The sequence below is a fragment of the Phyllostomus discolor genome, chromosome 4 (genome assembly GCF_004126475.2).
Source record: "Phyllostomus discolor isolate MPI-MPIP mPhyDis1 chromosome 4, mPhyDis1.pri.v3, whole genome shotgun sequence".
NCBI lineage: Eukaryota > Metazoa > Chordata > Mammalia > Chiroptera > Phyllostomidae > Phyllostomus > Phyllostomus discolor.
The window spans coordinates 70,408,379-70,432,528 of NC_040906.2; the positions used below are offsets into that span (position 1 = coordinate 70,408,379).

At 34.5% G+C, this 24,150-nt stretch overlaps 1 protein-coding gene across 2 annotated transcripts; it reads left to right on the top strand.

The window, feature by feature from the left end:
• The first annotated feature begins 494 nt into the window (after positions 1–494).
• MMADHC (metabolism of cobalamin associated D) lies at positions 495–23,403 on the top strand. Of its 2 annotated transcripts, none has more exons than XM_028510340.2 (8): positions 495–614; positions 1,110–1,171; positions 5,966–6,110; positions 10,702–10,919; positions 14,016–14,121; positions 14,690–14,820; positions 18,334–18,420; positions 19,337–23,403. In XM_028510340.2, the coding sequence occupies exons 2-8, from the start codon at positions 1,163–1,165 to the stop codon at positions 19,529–19,531; spliced, it is 891 nt and encodes a 296-aa protein (XP_028366141.1). In that variant the 5' UTR covers positions 495–614; positions 1,110–1,162; the 3' UTR covers positions 19,532–23,403. The 2 variants fall into 2 exon arrangements, with proteins under 2 accessions (XP_028366141.1, XP_028366142.1); XM_028510341.2 differs by having other exon boundaries at positions 500–614; positions 10,702–10,829; positions 19,337–23,135.
• The last annotated feature ends 747 nt before the right edge of the window (positions 23,404–24,150 follow it).

A 24,150-nucleotide genomic window follows, 5' to 3' on the forward strand; every position in this document is an offset into this window, starting at 1 on the left:
ATTTTTCCTGTTTTAGAATTAAGAAAATTAAAAGCATAAAGAGACTAAGTAACTTGTCCAATATGACACAACTGGAATATAAGTATGAATAAATTATGGTTTCAGTTAATTTAAAAAATAAAATTGATAAATAAAAATTAAATAGTATATATGAGTCAAGGCTGATACATAAAGAAAAACAGAAGTGCCCTGTACTCAAGAACAATGAGTCACTAATAATAAACTAAGATACAAAGAAGACTGTACATCCTGGGAGGTCAGTAAGAAAATCTTGGGGTTAGGGAAACCTACGAAATAGAAATAAAATAATGAATGAAATGAAATAACCGCCTAAGCCATGTCAGGAGCCCACCATTCACCCAAGTCATCCTCGCCCCGCGTTTTCTCCTCCCACACCGTAGGCCGGGTCCTATCCAATGGAAGGTCGGCTCTTCGTGCGCCTACTGTGCGCGTGCGCATCGTCAGTTCGACGGTCCTTCCCATCGATACTCTCGGAAGCAACTTCTTCAGCCTGGTCACTACCCGCAGGCCCCGCTGTCGCTGCCGTGGCCGTCGCCATTATCGCGGCGGGAGGAGTCAGGTTCTTGGACTGCTGGAGGCGGCGGTGGTGACTGGTATGGATAGTTTCCGCCCGCGATAGCCCCTGCAAGTTCGCCCATTTTCGGGCTACAGCTCTGGATATTGCCCCTATTCCCACAGGGCCATGTCTCTGTCCCCAGTCATCCCGTCACTCTGGCTTCAGGCTTTTTTCGCTTCCTCATTCTTTCGTTCAACTCGAACCTTTATTTGGAGCTGTTGTCAGGCAGCCCTGACTTGTGTTGAAATACCTGGACCCTGTGGACTCTGTCCTGGCCGCCGCTCCCCATTTCCCTCCCTGATCTAGTCTGAGTTGTTTTCAGCGGGCACACACCCGGAGTTTGGAGCTGGGCAGGGTTCTCTGCCGGGTTGGGGTTGGGGGCGAGTTCGGGCCTCCTCGAATTAGGGGCAGAGCTTGGACTTCGGTCCTGCCGTCGTCGAAGGACACCAGTAGGAGAGAGTTGACGTTCCCCGAGCTTTCTTTTGTTAAAGCTTAATCCGTCACTAGCCTGTTTTGTTTTGTCTTCTTCCAGGAGTAAGTAACTACGAAAAGAAAAATATTTTGCTTCTGCCCTCTCCTCTAGAAATGGCCAATGTGAGTAAATTAGTCTCTTAAGAGGCAGTATAGTAAAATACTAGTTTGGGAACCTGTTAGGAAATGTTGGAGGGACGGGTTTGTGATGGTATTGCCATAATGTTTTTCCTATTTAGACTTTAGTGCAACGATTTTCAACAGGTGTGTCGCAAGAATTTTTAAAACATGCAATATGCTGTTTAGTCAGGGGAAGAGAATCTCTTTTCCCGTAGATTGTCAAATTTTAAAAAAATTACAATAGCTGACACAATAGCTGTTGGTTGTGAAGGAAGAAAAGTGGTACCTATCCTTTTTCAGTCCGATCAGCAAAAAATATATTTTTTGGTGTGCTGTAGAATTTTAATAATTAGTTTATGTGTGCCATGAGATGAAAAGGGTTGGAAATCTCTGACTTAATGTATCAGAACTGTCAAGGGCAGCAAGGGGTGCGAAATTACTGTTGGTAAGCTTGGAAAGTAGTTTGAACACATTCTTTTTAATAGATGTGTACTTATTTCCACAATTTCAGTTTTAGAAGTACATTCAAAGCCAGCACCCTTTCAATATTTTTTAAAAGACATTTCAGTAAATATTTAGAATCTATTTTAAGCCTTTTTTAATTTCTTTGTTAGCTAAACTGAAAGTTTTGCAGCGGTTTTAGTATAGCAAATAACGTTCCAAATCCTACAAAATAAGAGCCAGAGATATTTATTGGCTATAACTTCCTAGTGATTAACCAGACACATCCTAGCATAAGGAGATCGTATAGTAGGGAACATAAGATATAAATGAAAACAGCTACAGTAAAAGTAGGAAGTAATTTTTTTTTTTAAGCTACACAAAGGTACAGTGCAGTTTCAGCTTTGTGGAGAGGGGAAAATAGGGGCTTGGGATCACTTAGTCTGAGAAGCATTTAATTTGAGTTTGAAAGAAAAATGAGAATTAGATACTCTAAGGTTTAAGTGAGAACAGGAGGTGTATTCAAAGACACCCCAGTTTCAAAAATCAAGAAGCCAGTTTTGTCTTCCTGAATATAAGATACGTGAATGTAACTACTGGAAATAACTTTGGTTTGTGGAATTCTGATCAAGTAATAGAGAGTCTTGAATGCGAAACTCAGTCATTTAGACTTCATTCTTTAAACCATGGTGATTTAGTCAGAGCTGTGTGTTAGGAAGATTAGTATGGCGACAGTTGCCCAGGATAGTACGGTATTTCTGTAATTGAACCTGGTATATTAAGTGAGAGTCTAATGAAGTGGCTACAGGGACAAGTTATAAAAGTAGACCACTGGTCGTGGCCACATTTTAAGGTGAATTTTTACCCAGCCATAACCGCAGAAGGGGAACATTAAAAGAAGCATGTGGTACTTTCAAGGGAGAGACATTAATTGCAATAGACTGCTAATATTTGACCTGGCTTTATAAATTAGTTCAGTAGGAGAAATAATTTGAAAGCTACTTTAGAAATCCTCTAATTGTTAGAAAGAAGGTCATATTAAATAAAATTTACTTTTAATATTCAAATATACTTTCAAAAATTTATGTTAGTTTATATGTATTGTAAATGCTGAATGGGTGTTAGTAATGGAATATGCAGATATGTGTGTCTTCAACAATTTAGTTAGCATACATAGCAAGGATCATAAATGGCCATACTTCAGTGGCTAGATAGGTTATATTTTAAGGGGCCTTGGTGGGGATTTTGACAAACTGAAATGCCTATTTCTTATATAAAGGGAGCAGGCTTTCCTTACCTACAGTGATTTGTTGCTAATTAATGCCTTTTGGGAATGTTAGTCCAGTGCTTCCAGATCTTCAAAAACAGCCAAAACTCTGAATCTTTTGTGTGAAATCTCACCTGTTCTCAATGTTATCCAATTAAAATTTCTTGTAGCACTGTGGACCACACAAAAATGTCTGTGTATGTATACAGATGTGTTTCATAGATGACCAGATTTCAGTCTTTGGTAGAGATCAAGTTAAATCTTAATAGATTGTCATTTTCACAAGTCTAGAGTCCTAGGTTTACTTGAAGTTAGTCATGTATAAAATACATACATATCCTAAAACTAAAATAAACAGGCTATTTTAATTTGGGGGCTATTTTATTGGCTAGAACTTTTTAATTATTATATTCACCAGCTGACCCAATGTCATAAAATCTATCAAGTTTGCGCAAAATATTTCAGTTCCACAATAGAAGATTTGAGAATCATACAGGTTAAAGAGTAGACATTTGATACAAGCTAGTACTGTCATCAGCTGTGTCTTTCAGTGGACAAATTAAATACTGGTTTATTTTGCCAATAAAATGAAATTTGGTAATTAGATTTGCTTAGGCTAGAAACAAAACTCACATTTTATTATATAACTTGTTAAAAGTTTACCATCAAGAAAAATCAGAATAGAATCTGCTGGCCTTGATAGTTAGAGGCTAAAACAATTGTTAGCCCTGGCTGAAGTGGTTCAGTGGATTGAGCACCAGCCTACAAACCAAAGGGTCACCGGTTGGATTCCCACTATGGGCACATGCCTGGGTTGCAGGCTAGGTCCCCAGTAGGGGGCCGGTGAGAGATAACTGTACATTGATGTTTCTCTCCCTCTCTTTCTCCCTCGCTTCTCCTCTCTAAATAAACAAAATCCTTAAAATAATTGTTAATAATATTAGGCAATTTCTAAAATAATTTCAGCAATCTTTTCCATTTGTTTTTGCTTGTGCAGCAGTGTGAATGTGAAGGATCACAAATAATATTTTAATAATCATACTTAAACTAATGTAGATAATTGTATATAGAATTGTTGTTAAAATTAAGTAAAACAGTACATGTAAAGCACTTAGCACAAGACCTGGCCCAGAGTAACTAACACTTTTGATTATTTAATATTGCCCCTTTCAACTAATCTCTTACTGAGCCTTTTATTATTTTGAAGCTTTTTGTTCAAATATTTTTGAAATTTAAAATTTTAAATTGCTTTTTTAGATCCTGAGGCATAGTCAATCTGTTAAATGTCCTCAATTGTAAAGGTAAATTTATAGTATTATAGAAACACCTAAAAGTTCAAGTTTGTCTAATAGGTAAAAAGCCTAATAATTACCAGTTTGTCTCTTTGGGCAGGTTGGGTACAGACCCAAGGGAGGATGCCTAAATTTTCAGGTGGGCAGAATGTTCTAGAAACATGCCTCACACTTAGGAGGCACATAAAGGAGGTTCAATTCCAGGTCTTTAAGAATGAGTTGGAGTATTTAAGGCTTAGAGTGTTAAAGAAAAGGGCATGTTAGCAGGGGGAGGAGAAAAAAACTTTTGACAGTCTAAAAGAAGGCAGAGAAATATGAGAAATGTGAGGTAGATATTTTCATGTGACTAAAGAGTAGAGTAAGGGAAGGGAGGGTAAAATAATTAAATTATGCCAGAGAGATAGTAATACCAGTTAAGATGTTCTCTTATACTTATCGTGAGAAATAAAGAAAGAACAGATGGGCTAGATTTCATGATAGTATCTGAAAGGGAAAAAATGATTCATTCTAACATATCAAATGGCTACACTATTTCAGCATCCTGATAACTAGTTTTCATACTACCTCTCTAACCCCACTCCAGTCATTGTCTGTGCTGCTCTTAATGATACATTCCTAAAAATATCCCATATTTTTATCAGTTTACTGTATTCCATGGCTACAGAATAAAGTTCTGATTTATTTTCTTGATGTAACAGGCCCTTTACTGTGTCAAATACAAAATCTTTTATAGTTGCCTACAAGTTAACTTTCTAGATTGTTTTTAACTGCACTCCTTATACCCTCCCTCACTAAGCTTGTCACTCACTGAATATACCTTTATGGGTTCATGCCTTTGTTTCTGAAAGTCACTCACTGAAATGTCACTTTCTCCAGCAAATTTGTACTATTTCTACAAATACTGAAACCCTTTGTCTACTGCTTCAAGGATTTTTTAATTTTATATCTTTAGCATTTCACAGAGGACATGATATTTGTTCCTTTTTCACTAAAGTAAGAGTTGGCAATTTTTTTAAATGTAAAGGGCTATATAGTAAATAGTTTAGGCTTGTGGGCCATAGAGTTTGTGCAACTACTTAACTCTAGTTATGGTGTGAAAGTAACCATAGATAATACATAAATAAATGGGTGTGACAGTTACAATAAAACAGCAAACTATATTTGACTATAGTTTCCCCAGACCCTGCATTAAATTATTGTCACCCAGGTATTTTGCTAAAAGTTTATGCATTTACACACTTATTCATTGTAACAAGTCAGAGTCTAGAAAATGACCTTAGGAGCAGAAACTGTACCACATAGGTATGTGCTAAAATGAAAGAAAGTGGACATTGCCATAAAACCAGCAGAAAAGATGGCATGGGAGATAATTCGCACAATTTATAGCAGTAAAAGAAAAGAAGAGTTAGAAAATAAACAGGTTTTGATCATAGGGAAGGTTTTCAAAGTTCCGTGTTTTGAGAATAGAAGAATCTTATTGGGCTACCTTTTTAGTGCTGCTACTTTGGGCAATTTTTAGAGGTTCCCGTTCTCTCTAGTGTGGCACTCTTAATTCTGGCCTTTATTGGAAAAGCAATACACTTTTATCCAAATAACTTATTGTTTGTTTGGTTTTTATATTTGTGTTTTTTTAAGTTATAAATACACGTAATGCTTGTCATAAGGTAGGTGCTCAGTAGTAGAATAAATATGGATTTTAAAAGATATATTGCAGTGATGATTTGCCAGAGGTTGTCTGTGTGTAAGTATAATATTCATATCCATAAAAAGTAATTTAAAGTTTTGTGTTATTTTTAGGTGCTCTGCAACAGAGCAAGGTTGGTTTCCTATCTCCCAGGATTTTATTCTTTAGTGAAAAGGGTTGTCAATCCCAAAGCCTTTTCAACTGCTGGATCTTCAGGTTCTGATGAGTCTCATGTGGCCACTGCACCTCCGGATATATGTGAGTAAAAGTTACTGCTTTACTTAAAATTTTTCCAAAACATTTTGAGTTGTGTTTTCTGTATTTCTACTTGAGGTCTTACAGATTTTCTAAAGTTGAGTTTACCCTATTGAATATACACTCAAAAGTTCTGCATAAATATTTATATCAGAAAGCTACAATATTAAAAGAAAGAATGAAGCTTACTTTCTTCAACTTTAGTTTCTTTCTTTTTTTTTATTTTAATCATTGTTCAAGTACAGTTTTCTCCCTTTTACTCCCAAACCAGCCCCCCTCCCAACCCTCCCCACTTCCCTCCCATTACCACCCTCCCCCTAGTTTCTGTCTGTGTATCCTTTAAATTTGTTCCCGTGAACCCTTCCCATTGTCCCCTGAAATTCCCTCTTCTCTCCCTGTGGTCACTGTCAGCCTGTCCTCTATTTCAGTGTCTTTGGTTATATTTTGCTTTTTTCTTTGTTTTGTTGTTCAGGTTCCTGTTAAAGGTGAGATCATATGGTATTTGTCTTTCACTGCCTGGCTTGTTTCGCTTAGCATAATGTTTTCCAGCTCCATCCACGCTGTTGCAAAGGGTAGGAGCTCCTTCTTTCTTTCTGCTGCATAGAATTCCATTGTGTAAATGTACCATAGTTTTTTGATCCATTCATTTACTGATGGGCATCTTGGTTGCTTCCAGCATCTAGCTATTGTAAGTTGTACTGCTATGAACATTGGGATGCATAGGTTCTTTTGGATTGGTGTTTTAGTGTTCTTACGATAGAGACCCAGCAGTGGAATTGCAGGGTCAAAAGGCAGATCCATTTTTAGTTTTCTGAGGAAGTTCCATACTGCTTTCCACAGTGGTTGTACCAGTCTGCAGTCCCACCAACAGTGCACTAGGGACCCCGTTTCTCCACATCCTCTCCAACACTTGTTGTTTGTTGCTTTGTTTATGATGGCCATTCTGACTGGTGTGAAATGGTATCTCATTGTGGTTTTAATTTGCATCTCTCTGATAGCTAGCGATATTGAACATCATTTCATGTGTCTTTGGATTTTCTGTATGTCCTCCTTGGAGAAGTGTCTGTTCAAGTCCTTTGCCCATTTTTTAATTGGATTCCTTGTCTTCTTAGAGTGCAGTTGTGTAAGTTCTTTATATATTTTGGAGATTAAACCCTTGTCTGAGGTATCATTGGCAAATATGTTTTCCCATACAGTTGGTTCTCTTTTAATTTTGATACTGTTTTCTTTAGCTGTGCAAAAGCTTTTAATTTTGATGAGGTCCCATTTGTTTATTCTTTCCTTTATGTCCCTTGCTCTAGGAGACGAGTCAGTAAAAAAGTTTCTGCATGAAATGTCTGAGATTTTCCTACCTACGTTCTCCTCTAGGACTTTAATGGTGTCATGGTTTATATTTAAGTCTTTTATCCACCTTGAATTTATTTCTGTATATGGTGTAAGTTGGTGCTCTAGTTTCATTTTTTTGCACGTGGCTCTCCAGTTCTCCCAGCACCATTTGTTGAAGAGGCTATTTTTACTCCATTTTATGTTGCTGCCTCCTTTGTCAAATATTAATTGACCATAGAGACTTGGGTTTATTTCTGGGCTCTCTGTTCTGTTCCATTGGTCCGTGTGCCTGTTTTTATGCCAGTACCAGGCTGTTTTGATTACAGTGGCCTTGTAGTATAGTTTAGTGTCAGGTATTGTGATCCCTCCTACTTGACTCTTCTTTCTCAGAATTGCAGCAGCTATTCGGGGTCGTTTATGGTTCCATATAAATTTTTGAAGTGTTTGTTCTATGTCTGTGAAATATGCCATTGGTACTTTAATAGGAATTGCATTGAATGTGTAAATTGCTTTGGGTAGTATGGACATTTTGATGATATTAATTCTTCCAATCCATGAACACGGTATATGTTTCCATTTGTTTGTGTCTTCCTTGATTTCTTTCCTGAGTGTTATGTAGTTTTCTAAATACAGGTCTTTCACCTCTTTGGTTAGGTTTATTCCTAGATATTTTATTTTTCTTTTTGCTATTTCAAATGGGATTTTTTCCTTGATTTCTGCTTCTGTTGTTTCATTGTTGGTGTACAGAAATGCTTTTGATTTCTGGATATTGACTTTGTATCCTGCTGTTTTGCCAAATTCATTTATTAGGTCAAGCAGTTTTTTGGTGGAGTCCATAGGATTTTCTATGTACACTATCATGTCATCTGCAAACAGTGACAGTTTTGTTTCCTCCTTTCCGATTTGGATGCCTTTTATTTCTTTTTCCTGTCTGATCACTGTGGCTAAAACTTCCAGTACTATATTGAATAGAAGTGGTGAAAGTGAACAGCCTTGTCTTGTTCCTGATCTTAGTGGAAAAGATTTTAATTAATGCCCGTTGAGAATGATGTTGGCTGTAGGTCTCTCATATATGGCCTTTATTATGTTGAGGAATGCTCCCTCTATTCCCACTTTGCTGAGTGTTTTTATCATAAATGGGTGCTGTACCTTGTCAAATGCTTTTTCTGCATCAATTGATATAATCATGTGGTTTTTGTTTTTGCTTTTGTTTATGTGATATAGTTTCTTTCTATCTGCAACACATACAGTCCTCCCCAAAACAAATACTTTAATCCTATTGAACTGTCACTACTTTTGCTATTCTTTGCTGGATTTCCTAAATATAGTTGGTACTTCTTGTATATGTTTATTGAATCAGTAACTTACCCACTATCTACGAAGTCTGCTTCTTCTAATCCATCTCGCACGCCACTATCGTATTAATCATTCTAAGACATTTTAATTATGTTACTTCCTTGGTAAACTTTAGTTATCTCCCACTACTTTGAGTAGCAGTTCCCAAACAGTCCTCAAGCTGTGAAAATTTTTCTAGGTCTAAAAAAAAATTAAGTTATGTCATTAGGTAAATTTGAGAAATGTGATATGCTACACTCCTATCTTGGAGGTTTATAATGCACACTAAAATATTAAGGGAGAGCTCTTCGGAACTTAACCTAATGTAGACTAAAGGAATTGGGCATAGAATCTTTGTTTCTTGCAACACATTACTTAACAATGTGATGTAAGTTTACTTGGGTGTGGAAAGCCTTCCCTGGTTCTCCTGCCTTGGTTTTATAACTCCAAGGCAGTTACTCCTCTGGCTACTCATCTGAAGACTAAACATACATGTAACATAAATGAGGGATTTTTTATTCAGAATATGTAAAGGGTTTATATCCTGAATATATATAAAAAATTTATAAACCAATATGAAAAAGACAACCCCGTAGAAAAACAAACAAAAATTAAAAAAGTTGTACGGACTATTCCTGAAGAGAAAACCTAAATTACCAGTCAGCATGAAATTATGCTCTACTTCACTGTTAACATGGGATATTTCTTTGGAGAGACGGTTAGATCTGGACAGTTTAAAACTCATCTTGTTCAAAAATAGCTGATAGGTTTACTTGGTGAACTGACTCCAGTCATCAGTGTCTCACTCAAGATAGTCTTCAGACTGATAGCATCAGTATCATCTGGGAACTTGTAAGAAATGAAGAATCTTGAGCCCAACTCCAGACCTTCTGCATCAGAATCTGAATTTTTACACTATCTCCAATGATTCTTAAATACTTAAAAGGCTGAGAAGTATTGAACTAGAGTGTTCGGGTTGAGAATTATGAGACAATGTCCCATAATTTAGGAGGAAAGAGTTTCGTGGTTATTGAATGGTGTTTGTCATAGGTGTAGAAGAGGGATGTGGTGACACAGTCTAGTGACGGAGCAGCAATGTTGACATGGCCATTTTTAGTCAGTCTGGGCAGAGTGGTAAAAAATATTTTTATTGCCAACAGATGTCTTCAGCAATTGTCCCTTTTTGTAAACAAAAATCTACTCTTGCATATTTCTTTATTTGGTTTTCTACTTTATTCTTTTCTGGATCTTTTTAAATTTTTTACGAGTTAGGGTATTTTTAAAAAGTGAATAAAGTAATGTGGTCTCTTCTTTTTAATCCATGTCAGCTCATGTGGCTACTAAGCAGGGCATTATGTCATGTTGGCTCATACAGGACTTTTCCCAGCACATTAAAGTTCCGTGCCACCAGGTGACAGCAGCTCCATGCTCCTCCCCAAGGGTAACCCCTATTAAGTTTGCTGTTTCCTTTTAGATCTTTTTTCTCCTGAATTTAAAAACAAAGTTCTGAATGCCATACAAATGACATTTTTAAAATCATAAATATAAAGTTCTGAATGTCAAATAAATGTCATATGTTATTTAGCTTAGCTTTTTCTTTTAATGTCGTATGTCTTGGACTTCCTTCAATCAATGAAGATTTACTATATTCTTTTTAATGACTATCAAGCATTATATAATATGGACTACAGTACTTTATTAAACCTTCTTTTGAAAAGTGGACTTGCCTGGGAGCTGACAACTGGGTGCTTTGATTAGTATTTAGGAAGTAACTTGAAACTAGTTTATATTAACACAGGAAAGCAGATTTCAAAAATCTATCATTTAGGAAAAAATGCCTGATTTCAAAAGGAGCATTTATTCCTTTAGTCTACCAGTACACCTGACTGTCAAGGAGAAAATGATTCATTTTTTTGGTTTGGTTTTTTTTCAGGCTCTCGAACAGTATGGCCTGATGAAGTTATGGGACCATTTGGGCCTCAGGATCAGAGATTCCAGCTTCCTGGGAACATAGGTTTTGATTGTCACATCAATGGGACCATGTCACAGAAGAAAAGCCAGGTTCATAAAACTTTACCTGATATTCTAGCAGAACCTTTATCAAGTGAAAGACATGAGTTTGTGATGGCACAATATGTGAATGAATTTCAGGTAAATTGTTAAGATCATATATTCTGTTTTTCTAATTATTAATGTTATATTAATTTCTGATTACTATAAACATCACTTTTTAGTGAAAAGTAAGGGAAAATATTTAACTCCAGTATATACAAAAACAGCATAAACAGATTTTAAAAGTTGACATTTCCTCTATACACTATTTGCTATTTTTAAATTTCAGATTACAGTCTCTTTTTTTTAATGATTTTTTTAAGATTTTATTTATTTATTTTTAGAGAGGGAAGGGAGGGAGATAGAGAGAGAGAGAGAGAGAGAGAGAGAAACATCAATGTGCAGTTGCTGGGGGTCATGGCCTACAACCCAGGCATGTACCCTGACTGGGAATCGAACCTGCGACATTTTGGTTTGCAGCCCGTGCTCAATTCACTGAGCTACGCCAGCCAGGAGATTACAGTCTTTTTTAGGTAATTAAATAGTTCTTCAAAAATTTCTTTTTGGATAACTGCTTATTTTCTCAATTATAGATTATTCACTTATTTCTATATTACTGGAAATTTATCATATTTTGCCACATATAATGTGCTCCTGGGTATAATGCATACCCACATTTTTGGCCCAAACTTTCAGGGAAAAAAAACCTTTTGTTTTAATTTTTTAATTCAGTTTTTTCATTTATATTTAGAAACAAAACCAATTATTGTATTCCAGGGTATTATTTTGTGTATGGATATCATTATTGCTTTCTAGAGTTACACTTTTAATGCATAAGAATAAATACAAGAATTGAAAACATAGATATGGAATTACTACTACCCATTTATAATGCTCACATCCTTATTTTTGTCTCAAAAATTTGAACAAAAAAGTATGCATTATACATGTCAAAATACATGGTTTTTTGTTTTTCATATTGCACTCATTATTACTAGAAATTCAGATTGCCTGTTTTTCGCTTTTATAAATTGCAGTTATCATTTGTATATGGACCATATTTCTACTAATTTTATACTCCTTTAGCCATTTAAAAACTTTAAAATTTGAGATCTCTGAAATTCTTCAGTTACAGTAGTCTGAAAAGACAAACCTATAATTCTTTTTAAATACAATTCCTGAAGGATTTTTTAAATAAATTTTTTAACTCATATTGCTTCATTGCCCAATCAAATGGAAAGCTATGTGTAATTCAGAGTTTCTATCAAGCCCCTGAATCTTGTCATTTTTCAGATTTCTACATAATTTAAGGCTGAGTTTTATTGTTTTTAATCAAAATCATTAAAAGCTACAACCCCTTACAACTATAACGAGTTATGTTGGATAGCCTGAAATTGGGATACAGTTGACCTCCCCTGACTTTTATCTCTGTTAATTCCTTCTCAGTCTTCTTGGCTCCTCCTCTGTCAATCACATAACATTTCCCATACATTTCTGATCTTCATCTTTTCATTTAAATTACTTCCTGGTCACTTACTCCCTTAGCTTCCTTTCACAGGCTGTGTTATTATAATTTCTAACTTAGTATTTCTATTTCTGACATTTCTGGTTCTATATTTCTATCTGCCTGTCAAAACATTTTATCTGGATATCTCACAAGTTCCCAGACTATGCACGTCTAATACTGAATTAGTTCTTTTTTCCCTCTCACAACCTATCCTTACTCCCATATTATCAGTAATATAAATGACTTAGCTATTGTCCCACTGTCCCAAGATAAAAATTATTACTGCTAACCTCAACTCCTCTCTCTACCATACCCCCATAAATACTAATAAAATCTCAATTGCTTTATCTTTTGAAGTAACTCTTTATTTGTGCCCATTTAAATTTTCACTAATATTGCCAGAGTTCTAGGCTACTTTATCTTACCTAGATTCCTCGAGGCATTGCAGTATGATGGACTGTGGAGATAGGATAAGTCTAGGTTCAAAGGTTAGCTCTGCCATTTACTTAATTTTTTGACCTTGAAAAAAATAACTTACTCTTTGAGCTTCTATCTCTTTGTATATAAAATGAGGATAAAAATAATCTCTGGCCCACACAATTATGAGGATTAAAAGTGAAAGTGTGTGTAAAGCAGTAAGGGATTGTAAATTGGCTTTTACTAATCTGTACCTGCTTCTTATTTCTATACATCTGCACAATAATACTAGCATTAGCTTCTTATATCTTTTCTTGCTATTCTTCATTGTTTATAAAGTCAAAATTTCTTAATGTGGCATAAAATGCCTTTCCATAATTATGATCCTTGTCTTCCCCACCTTACCTCTCAATACTTGCTGCTTTTCTCTGCACCCCATTCACAACATACTTTAAGTACACCATTCCCTTTGACCATTGGGTCTCTTTGTACTGTTATTTTCCTCCTCGACTGATTTTCCTCTTGAATTCCTAACATACATTCCAACTGTTTTTTTCCTATCAGACATATACATTAATTAACATGTAGCTCAAATATGATGATTTCCACCTTTTCCTGATTTCTCCCAGCAAAGGAAATTTCTTCCCTGTCTGTACTGCTGAAAGACTTTCTTCATAACTCTGTAGCATGTTTCCTATTGGATTGTACTTATTCGTTCATGCTATTATGACTCTCCTAACTCTAATTTACCTAATAGTGAAGACTGGATTTTGTTACCTCTATAGTGGCTGTTCTTGTTACACTGTCTGATATACAGTAGGCACCCAGTAAATTTCAGTTGAATAAAAGCCTCAAAGTTCTTCCTGTAGGAGAGGATGTATATTTAGCCATGTTATTTTGTAAGTTAGCATAATTGCCCCCATTTTACAGATTATGGAATGAAAGAAAAGATAATTAGCACAAAATATTATGAGGTAACATTGTATGACACAATTACTATATTTTAGTTTCTTAGCCAACTTCTTCTACTCATATTAAGTCCTATTATATCAATATATTTATATATTTTAGTTTTCTATTCAATATTTTTTTACAATTTTCAGATCCCATATTCATCATAGAGAAAAGTTTGAGTGTATAAGAAAAAACTATTACCTCACCAGTAGTTAGATTAGGATTATTTTTAAAAACTTTCTACAGAAAACAAGTTCATAACAGGCAAGGTATTTGAACTGCAGATTTTGTTTACTTGTATTTCTTTTTCCCCTTAGGGTAATGATGCACCTGTTGCACAGGAGGTTAACAGTGCAGAAACATACTTTGAAAGTGCCAGAGTAGAGTGTGTAATCCAAACATGTCCAGAATTGCTGCGAAGAGGTATGTTGTGCTTTTCTGCATTTTTACAAGTATGTGTTTTAGATAATATCACTAATTTTTTAATGTGTTGATAATGTGCTCCATTAGAATTGTAATGCTTTTGTTTTACTTAATATTTTACTGTGTCTGGAGGGACATGATTGCATGGCCAAGATAGAGGCACTCAAATGTCCCCTGACTTCATGCTGTTGTTAGATAGGAATAGTAGAATTTGTAGTAACTTTTTTTCTGTAGCTTTCCCTGAAGTCATTCCAGTCTTATGTGATTATTACAGCTATGTTTTCATAGGCTGATATGTAATCATAAGAAGTCTTAATAATAAACTTTATGTGAAAATTATAGGATGTTATGCTATCAGTAATATTTCATTCATCCAACAAGAGCAGAAATGAACCAAAATGGAGTTTAAGTCATCCTTTTTTTAAAAAAAATATGCATTTATTTATAAACCTAATTTGGTATCACAGTAATTTAATCACTTTTCTAAAGGAGTGTTTTTATGCACTGCTTCTCTTTTAAAAACCAAATTATTTTCTCCCTGGAACTTTTATTCTTATTTTATTTATAGATTTTCAATCACTGTTTCCAGAAGTGACCACCAATAAACTAATGATTCTGACTGTAACACAGAAAACTAAGAATGATATGACTATTTGGAGTGAGGAGGTAGAAAATGAAAGAGAGATACTCTTAGAAAAGGTAATTCTTTCAGTTGGTGATAATTTAATGTTATGGTCTTATTTAAATAGGAATGAATCAGTGCTTTAAAATGCTGAGTATCTTTTCTAGCCTTTATTTTCTGCTAACTTATTTCAGTACTAAAGAACTTACATCTTTTGTAAGATAACAATGCCACAGTTTGAATCACAAAGATTCTGTTTAATACTTTGCTTAATTTTTTGGAATTTAGGTTTGTTTTAGAAAAATAGGATAAAAACAAAAAAGGAAAACTCTTCATACCCATCTCTCTTCTCTGTCTCCATCTCACTTCCTCTCTCCATCTCTCTCTCTTTAAAGCATAGCAAATAGAAAATGAAAATTACACCAGCCTTCTTCAAAGAGCAAATGGTAACTGTACAGTACAATAATCGTAAAAAACTATATACCCACATTTTTTCTGTCCTTTTAACAAGAAGTAAATATATTTCATTTTTTATAACATCTGCATTGTATTACATTACATGGGCAAACCATAAGTTTTTTGAAGTTACTTAAAATATTTCTTAGTAATTTGTAAATTGAAAACCAAACTTTTGCTTTTACAGGTAGTGAATATATTTGTACATATATTTTTATGTGTACACTTGTATCTATAGATTCCTAAATTGAGACTTACTGAATTAAAGGATATAATGATTTAAATTTTGAGAAATGGTGCCAATTTGCTTGCCAAAAAGGTTATCTCAGTGTATATACTCTTACCCTATCTTACCCTGGTTATTAGCATTTCTTTTCATTTTTAAGAACCTGAGAGATGATAAGAGGTAATGTAAAGTCTGAAATTTATAAATTATATTATTATTTCTTTAAGATTTTGATGTTGGGTTGTATCAATTATGTTGTCTACAAGATAGAAAGAAATATTCCTGTGCCTGTGCAACAGGTTAGGAATAATTTACCTGAGGAATCTTAGGTAACTATAGTTCAAAAATTACCTTTACTAAATTTTATGCTGCATAATGTTAGGAATTATGTGTACGTTAGGATTGGATGGTAGTTCTCTTTATTTTTAAAAATATACTTTACACACTTAACAGTATTTTGTGATAATGACTATAGTACTTAAAAGTCCCATGTAGCACTTTGCTGATAAATTTAATGCAGTAGATGACACTCGTGAGCAAGTTATATGTTACATAGCAAGGAAATTACAGAGAGGCATAAGATAGTGTTTCTGATTTGATAGGTAATCCGAATTTAGAGTTGAAATTTAAATGGGCATTAACTGAATAATATTTTCAAGGTAATATTTACAAAATTCATACTTACCATCACTGTGACTTAGTCACTACAGAGCTCTCGCATGTGCATTGCATCAGTGGTTCTGAGTTTTGATCAGAGATTCTGCCCCACTTTGATATTAACCCCATTATAGCAGCCACAGTTGTCTGTAACCAGTTTCAGGGCTTTGAGATGGCAGCATGCTTTATCTTATGATTTTTAATTTTGTAATGACTGAGCTATTTTATTTTCTATGGGGAAAAAGATTTTTCTATTTTAGATATATTAGTAATTATTTTAGAACCACATATATTTTACCATCCAAGTAGGTATTTTATGTTTTGTGGTTTAAATATATTCCATATTTTTCCAGCAGATGTCAGTGTTTGCTCTTGATGAATAGAAATCTTAAGAGAAATACTTAAAGTGGTTCTTTTTGTAATAATTTGGGATTCTTTTAATTAACCTTTATAAACATTTGATGGTATTGTTTTGCTCTTACAATTTTTGGGTACAGCACATCTCTGCATGAAATTGATATACTAATGACTTTTCTTGATCATATTCAATAGTTTTCCTATTTTTAGGAATTGTGAGGATTAATTAAATACAGCAATAAGTATAAATATTAAGTATGAAGATAATGTAAAGAATACAGTATTATCTTAAATGTTTTTCATTCGGAGAAAGTAGTTAGCTTAAACTATATACCTCTAAGCAAGGATCAACAAACTTTTTCTGTGAAGAGCCAGAGAATGAACATGGTTAGGCTTGGTAAGCCAAAGGGGTCTCAAATATTCAGTTTTACCCTTGTATTGTTAAAGCAATGATAGACAGTACATAAGTGAACAGTCATGGTCATGTTCCAATAAAACTGTATTTATTATACAAACAGGCAGCAGCTGGATTTGGCCTTTTGGTTGTAGTTTACTAATCCCTTATTAAGGATGTGGCCCATATTCCTAAGGCTTTGATTTTTGAGGATCTCAGCTAAAGTCAGAGGTGCTCAGAAATCCATGTTTTCTAGCACTGCTCAAACCCCGTATCACCATTCAGCTCTCAGCTGGCACTTTCTGCTGGGCCTCGCAGAATCTCACCACGTGCCTGCCCAGCTCAGCTCTTGGTGATAAAACCAGTCAATTGCCCTGCAGACTACCGGGAGCCCTGTTGGCTCATCTTCCTCTTCTCCAGTACCCTACCCACAAAGTCCAGATGCTTCAGCAGTCCGTAATTCTTCTTTGCTACCTCCTCAGTTCAGTGACACCATCTTTTGCTTGGAATCTACTTCTTTGCCCTGTGACAAGAAGGTATCCCCAGACACAACTGGAAAATATGGGGATCACCTCATCAGTTTCCCTTCTGGCAAAGATTACAGTTTTGTCTGACTGTTGTTCAGAGTCTAAAACACTTGCCTCATACATTTTTGTCAGTTTTATCGTTTTCAGCAGGTGACAGGTTTGGAACCTATTACTGTTATGACTGGAAGTGGAACTGTGACCCCTTGTTTTTAAACATTTCTGATTTGGCTTTTTTTTTTTAACATTCTAATCTGGTCGTAATGTTTATCACTGTCTTTTTCACTGGTTAGGCTTCTGGTAAAGCTAATAAAGACATAGGAATTAGGATAGTGAGACCATGGTTTTGAATTGGTGGTACATGCATATGGTGTGTAATAATTATACGCTACCAAAGAAATGGGTATATAATGAAAAGTAAGCATCCTGTACAGCCCTGTACCCCATCTATCCATTTATCTTATTATTTCTGTGTGCCTTTTCAGAAGTATTTCATGACTCTGTAAATGGACAGCTGTGTTATTGAAGGACAGACAAACAAGTATATGTTTTTAAACAATGGTTTATTCAAGTTAATGAATGAATTGGATCTTTTTACTATGAATATCTTATTTTTTCTTTCTTACCTCATTTCTAACATTTCTATAGTGTTGCAGAATAAAAACTATAGCTTATAATTCATGATAAATTGAGGAACTGGTAGCACAGAACTGATCAGAAATGGTTCCTAAAGTAAGAATTTAAAAGAAAATACACAATTTAGACTTTTTGAAAGAATTTAAAATGTTATATGAACTATTAATCTTTTAAAATGGTTAAAATAATCTTAATGACTTTATAGTCTTATTTATCAGTTTTAATTTTCTATTAATCTTATTAAATTATGTAGCTGAAGCAAAAAATATTTAAAATTTTATTAAAAATAAAAATGCATAGCAATGCTATCTTGAACATATTTGTGTCTTTTTCTATGCAGTTCATCAGTGGTGCTAAGGAAATATGCTATGCTCTTCGAGCCGAAGGCTATTGGGCTGACTTTATTGACCCATCATCTGGTTTGGCAGTACGTAATTAAATACAAAGTTTGAAAGCCAGATTATGTAATTTGAATTAGGAATGATTTTTATTGTGTAATTGTTTATAACTATAACCTTGGTAAAAATAGATCATTTAAGACTTTTTTAAAACCTTGTAATTTTACCCAAAGAAATACTGTGAGTCAATTGTATTCACAACTTGGAGGGACCTCTGTCACTCACACTAAATTTCTCCATCACTTTAAATTTTTTACATTAAAAATAATAAAAAGTCATTTCTATCTTCATTTAATTTACATTGAATTAGTGTGTTTGCTCTTTGTTAGTGACAATTAGTTATCAATAGCTTCTTTAAGAAAGGAAAATTATTTTTTGAATTAAGATAATATGGATAGTAAGAAATATTAGAAAAGTAACTTCTTAGAAAATAACATTTATAAAGTTATATTTTGAAAATAACTGAACCACATTGTTACATTTTAAATTCTGGGTTTATTTTTTTTTTCATTAAAAATAGTGATAAATTTGTTTTGAATCTTAAGATAGGAATATATAGTATTACTTATCAAAGTCAAGTAGGATAGAGTGTAGAATAAAAATGGAGAACTGACTCTGGACTTTAGTTTCCTTTTCTTAAAAATGATAAGGTAAACCATAGATGATTGTCTACAGTTTATCCCATCTTTAAAGTTGGTGTAATATTATGCATTTGGTTGTAGATTGCATGAAATTGGCTAGGTCATTCATTTCACATTTCCATCAAATGCCTAGTTATTGGGGGAGAGGAGATGTTAGGGCAGTTTAAGCATTTCACGTGACCTTGTTACTCCTTATTTGAATTTGTAAATATTTGGAGTATTAAAAGATGTGTTTATTTTTACATGAAATTATTACTCCATTTTCTTTTTCTAATGAATATACATCATTTTTTATTTCCTTCAGTTTTTTGGACCATATACAAACAACACTCTTTTTGAAACAGATGAACGCTATCGACATTTAGGATTCTCTGTTGACGATCTTGGCTGCTGTAAAGTGATTCGTCATAATCTCTGGGGTACCCACGTGATTGTAGGAAGTATCTTCACGAATGCAACACCAGACAGTCATATCATGAAGAAATTAAGTGGAAACTAGTAGTAATGCCAATTTATTTGCTGTACTATTTGTACTTATCATTTGGGTTGATCTGTAAACACTGTCAGAGGCTTCAGTTTTTAAACTTATTTCTAGGGTATTTATTTCAACATTTATGAATTTACAGTATTGGCAAGAGTTTGTGATTTTTAAATCTCAAAAGTTCATGTTGTCAGTGAATACATGTTAAGCACATCCAGATTGTACAGAATGTGGTAAGTGACATGTATGCATGGTATGATCTCTACTTTTATTTCTCCCCTTTATTGGAAAAACCTTAGTTTTAATTATTTTCTCCAAAAATAAATGATACATTTACTTATGTTTTTTATTGTAGTATTTTTAAAGTGTAGTTCTTAAGACTTCTAAAAAACAATAATATTCTTTTTAATGTTTTTTTAATGAATACAATTGAAAATTCTAAATTTATTGTAGATTTAACTTTTCCTAATTTTTTTCTTTACTCTTGTACCAGTCTGAGTTTTACTTTGAAATAATGTTCATGCAGGAAAAGAAGAATAAGGATAATACATCTTTATGAATAAAGGCTTATTATGCATCTCATCCATATACATACTAAAAAATAATAATTCTTAACACCTGGGTTGTAAAATAAATGTAGACTATTTTGAGACAGAACTACACCTCAGCTGTTAAACCGTATCTCTGCAGTTTTAGCAATAGGTGGAAACTGTGATACATTACAGCAATGTCTCATTTGTGACAGTTCATTTTTGCAGTTTTTTTTAACTTTTTTTTTTGAATCACTTTTCATACTTGAGGCTTTCACCGGTATGAAGAGACAAATCTCAGGAGAACAAGTAACTTCTACCAAATGAATTAATTGAAATGTATCTTTTCAATTAAAGGCCTGTTTTTAAAAGGAATCATGGGGATGACCAAATTTTTCATTTAATTTATAAGTTGGTTTCAGAGTCTTTGTTTAATTAACTCATAACTTGATAATAAGTGTTACTTATGACTCAAAGATTAAGATCTAAAAAGTTTTTATTCATTATGAAAAAAATAAAGTAGTGCATCCTATAATATTTTGACAAAAATGTATTAGAGTACAGTTATCTCTTGGTATCCACAGGGCATTCAGTTCTTGGACCAAAATGGTCCTGGATGCCATTCCATTACCAACATTTACAGATGCCCAAGTTTATAATATAAAATAGCATAAGAATACATACAGCTGACATTCTGCATCTGTGGGTTCCCAAGCATGGATTGAAAATAGTGTCCTCAGTCCCCAGTGGAGGATGTGAAACCCGTGGATACGGAGGGCTGATAGTGTGTGTGCATGCACATGCAGAAAAGGGCACATATCTTAAGTGCTTGATAGATGTCCATCTATGTAACCAACACCCAGATCAAGACAGAACACTATAGGCACTGGAGAGGCTTATCCTGCTGTCTTCCAGGTATTCCTCCTCCCACTTGCCCCTCCCAGAGGCAGCCACTATCCTGATTTCCTACAGCATAAATTGGTTTTGTCTGTTTTGATGTTTTATACATATGAAACTGTATGTTCACTTTTGCTGTTTCACTTTAACTCAAAAAATGTGAGGTTAACCCTTATTGTGCATAATTATTGATCACCTGAATCGGGGCAGTTTTGCCCCTCAGGGTAAATTGGGCAATATCTGGAGACATTTTTGTTCGTCACAGCTGTGGAGGTGCAGGTGCTCTAGCCATCCAGTGGGTAGAGACCAGGGATGCTGATAAACATCCTACAGTGTGAAGGACAGCTCTCACAACAAAGAATTACTTGGTCCCCTGCTTTGCCTCACTCTCATTTTATCATCTTGCTTGCTAACAGAATTTTCAGAGACAGCACTGAGAAGCAGTAACTGCCAGTTAAAATTTGTTTCCTGAATGTCACAGCAAGATACAGGTTTGGTAAATGTACCCAAGGGACTCATAACTGATAACATAGAAAGTGATTGACTATTATGTGGTAAGAAAACATCATATTTACTTGATTAGGACCCCTGAAGACTGAGTTTGTAAAATGATTCATTTCAAACATAAATTTGCTACTTTTTGAAATAAGACTGAGCCATTGAAATTGATATTAGACTTGTCAATGAAAAACATGTTTTTGTGCCCTGACCTGTGCAGCTTAGTTGGGCATCACACTACAAAGCAAAAGGTCACTGGTTCGATTCCTGGTCAGAGCACATGCCAGGGTTGTGGATTCAGTCCCCAGGTGGGTTGCCTACTGGGGGCAGCTGGTCGCAGTTTCTCACATCAATGTTTCTCTCCCTCTTTCTCCTTTCCCCTCTCTCTAAAAATGTAAAATATTTACATATTTTAAATATATAAATATATATATGTTTTTGAGAAATATGGGTGCAGGCCTAAGGCATACAGCTAGTGTTAAGACCCAGCCAGCACTGGAACTTGGCTGTGATTCATATATATAAATACTGTATGATCATTACCAAGAAATCAAGTGATTTAAAATATCAAGGAGTTACAGAATTTAAACTGAAAGAACTTCCAGCTTAACTAATGCCACATTTCATAAACTTGGGAAATTATTCATTGAACTCTTCAATCTCTGAATTTCTTTAAAAACTTAAACATTTATCTAAAAATTCAATTACAGATGCTATACTTAAAATAGTGCAGTTCTCTGGCTTCAAGTTTAAAATTTTAATGTTTTTAACATCATTTGTAACATCAACATAAATCATCCTTTCATTTAAACAAAATTTTACTTTTAGTTTGAACTCAATTTTTTTTCCTTTTGTAAGTGTGCTTCAACTGTTGCCCCAAAGCAGGATTCATGCATCTCAGCACTGTTGATGTTTTGAACCACAGAACTCTGTGGGAGTGGGCCCATGCGTTGTAGCATGGTTAACAGCATCCTTGGCGTCTACTCTCTAGATGCCAGTAACAACCCTTAGTTGTGACAGTATCTTCAGACTTTACAAGATTTCCCTGGAGATCAAAATGTTTATCTGGAAAAAATTTTACTTAGGTGTCCTGACAATCCTATTTCTTCATTTATATAGCACTTGGTTGACACAAACTATTTTACTCTTGATTATATACTTGTATAGAATTATTCTGTATTTTTTGTTGATTTAAATTGCTCCAGACCTGACAAGAAGGGACCCACTTCTCTATGAAACTTGAACACAGCACCAGTCTTCATGCTCATCTTTTCATTACAAGCCAGGACATTCTAAACTTGCATAAGGTTTAGTCTGCCCGCCCTACCTTGTGTCAATAGAATAGGTGTAAGTTATTTAGCCAGAAGATTCAGTTCAGGCTTTGAGCATTTAACTTCCAATCACTTTATTGGAAATTATAGTCACCTAAAACCATGTTACTACTGCATATCTATAGTAATTAAGACAGAATGGTAACTTGTGTAAAGACAGACAACCTGTCCAATGAACGGGGAGAAAAAAAGTCCAAGAAACAGACCTACATATAAGTGGTTGGTCACCTGATTTATGTCAAAGGTGACACTGCAGTGCAGTGAAAAAAGGATGATGGATCTTTTCAGTATATTGCTGGGTCAGTTGGATATTCATATAAGAAAATATTTTTGCTTTTACCTTATACGATAAATAAAAATCACTTCTGAATGGATTGCAAATTCAATGTGAAAGATTAAACAGCATTAAATGTGGAAAAAAGACCCTGGTGACCTTAAGAGTAGGCTGTATTTTTTAAAAGTAGGACAACACTAACATCCAAGGAAGAAAACTGATTAATTTATTATATTAAAATTAAGAATTTTTAATTAATGAAAGACATAAAGAAGGCAACCAATAGAGCTGACATACACATCCAGCAATCTAGCTATATATGTGCATGACCAAAGGACTTGTATGCAAGATATATATATATATATATATAACTATAATTAGCAGAAAAATAGACAAACATAAAGATACCCAAATGGCCAATAAACATGAAAAGGTGCTCTATTTAATCATCAGAAATGCAAGTTAAACCCACAGTACCAGACCACTAAATGTCCCCACAGTGGCTAAAATGAAAAAGAAGATATTAAGTGTTTACAAAGATGTAGCCCAACTACAACTGTGGTTGATGGGAAACAATGAATGGTATGAACACTTTGGAAAAACGTCATTTCTAAAGCTTAACATACCCTAGAACCTAGCAATTCCACTCTGAGGTGTAGCCCCAGCAGAAATACATTTGTTCACCAAAGACATATGTCGCAGCCAAAAGTGGGTACTAGTCAGTGCTCATCAGGACTAGAATGGATATATTTGTGGCATATTCACATAGTGGGCTGTGTATTGGGAGATACGTATAATGAAAATGAATGCTTTATGACTAGCAATAAAATGACACTAATAAAGGTGTGAAAGAACTAATACAAAAGAGTACTTGCTATATAATACTATTAATGCGAAGTCCAAAACAAACCTATGCTGCTAGACATCAGGACGATGCTTACCCTTGGGAGGGTAGTGACCAGAAGGAAGGCCAAGAGGGCTTCTGGGTGTTGGCAGTGTTCTTTTTTCTGAATTCGGGTATAGACTGTTGGGCAAATTTAGTTGTGCAAACTCTAATTGTACATTTACATACGCTTTTTTGTATGTATATTGTGCTTCAATGAAATG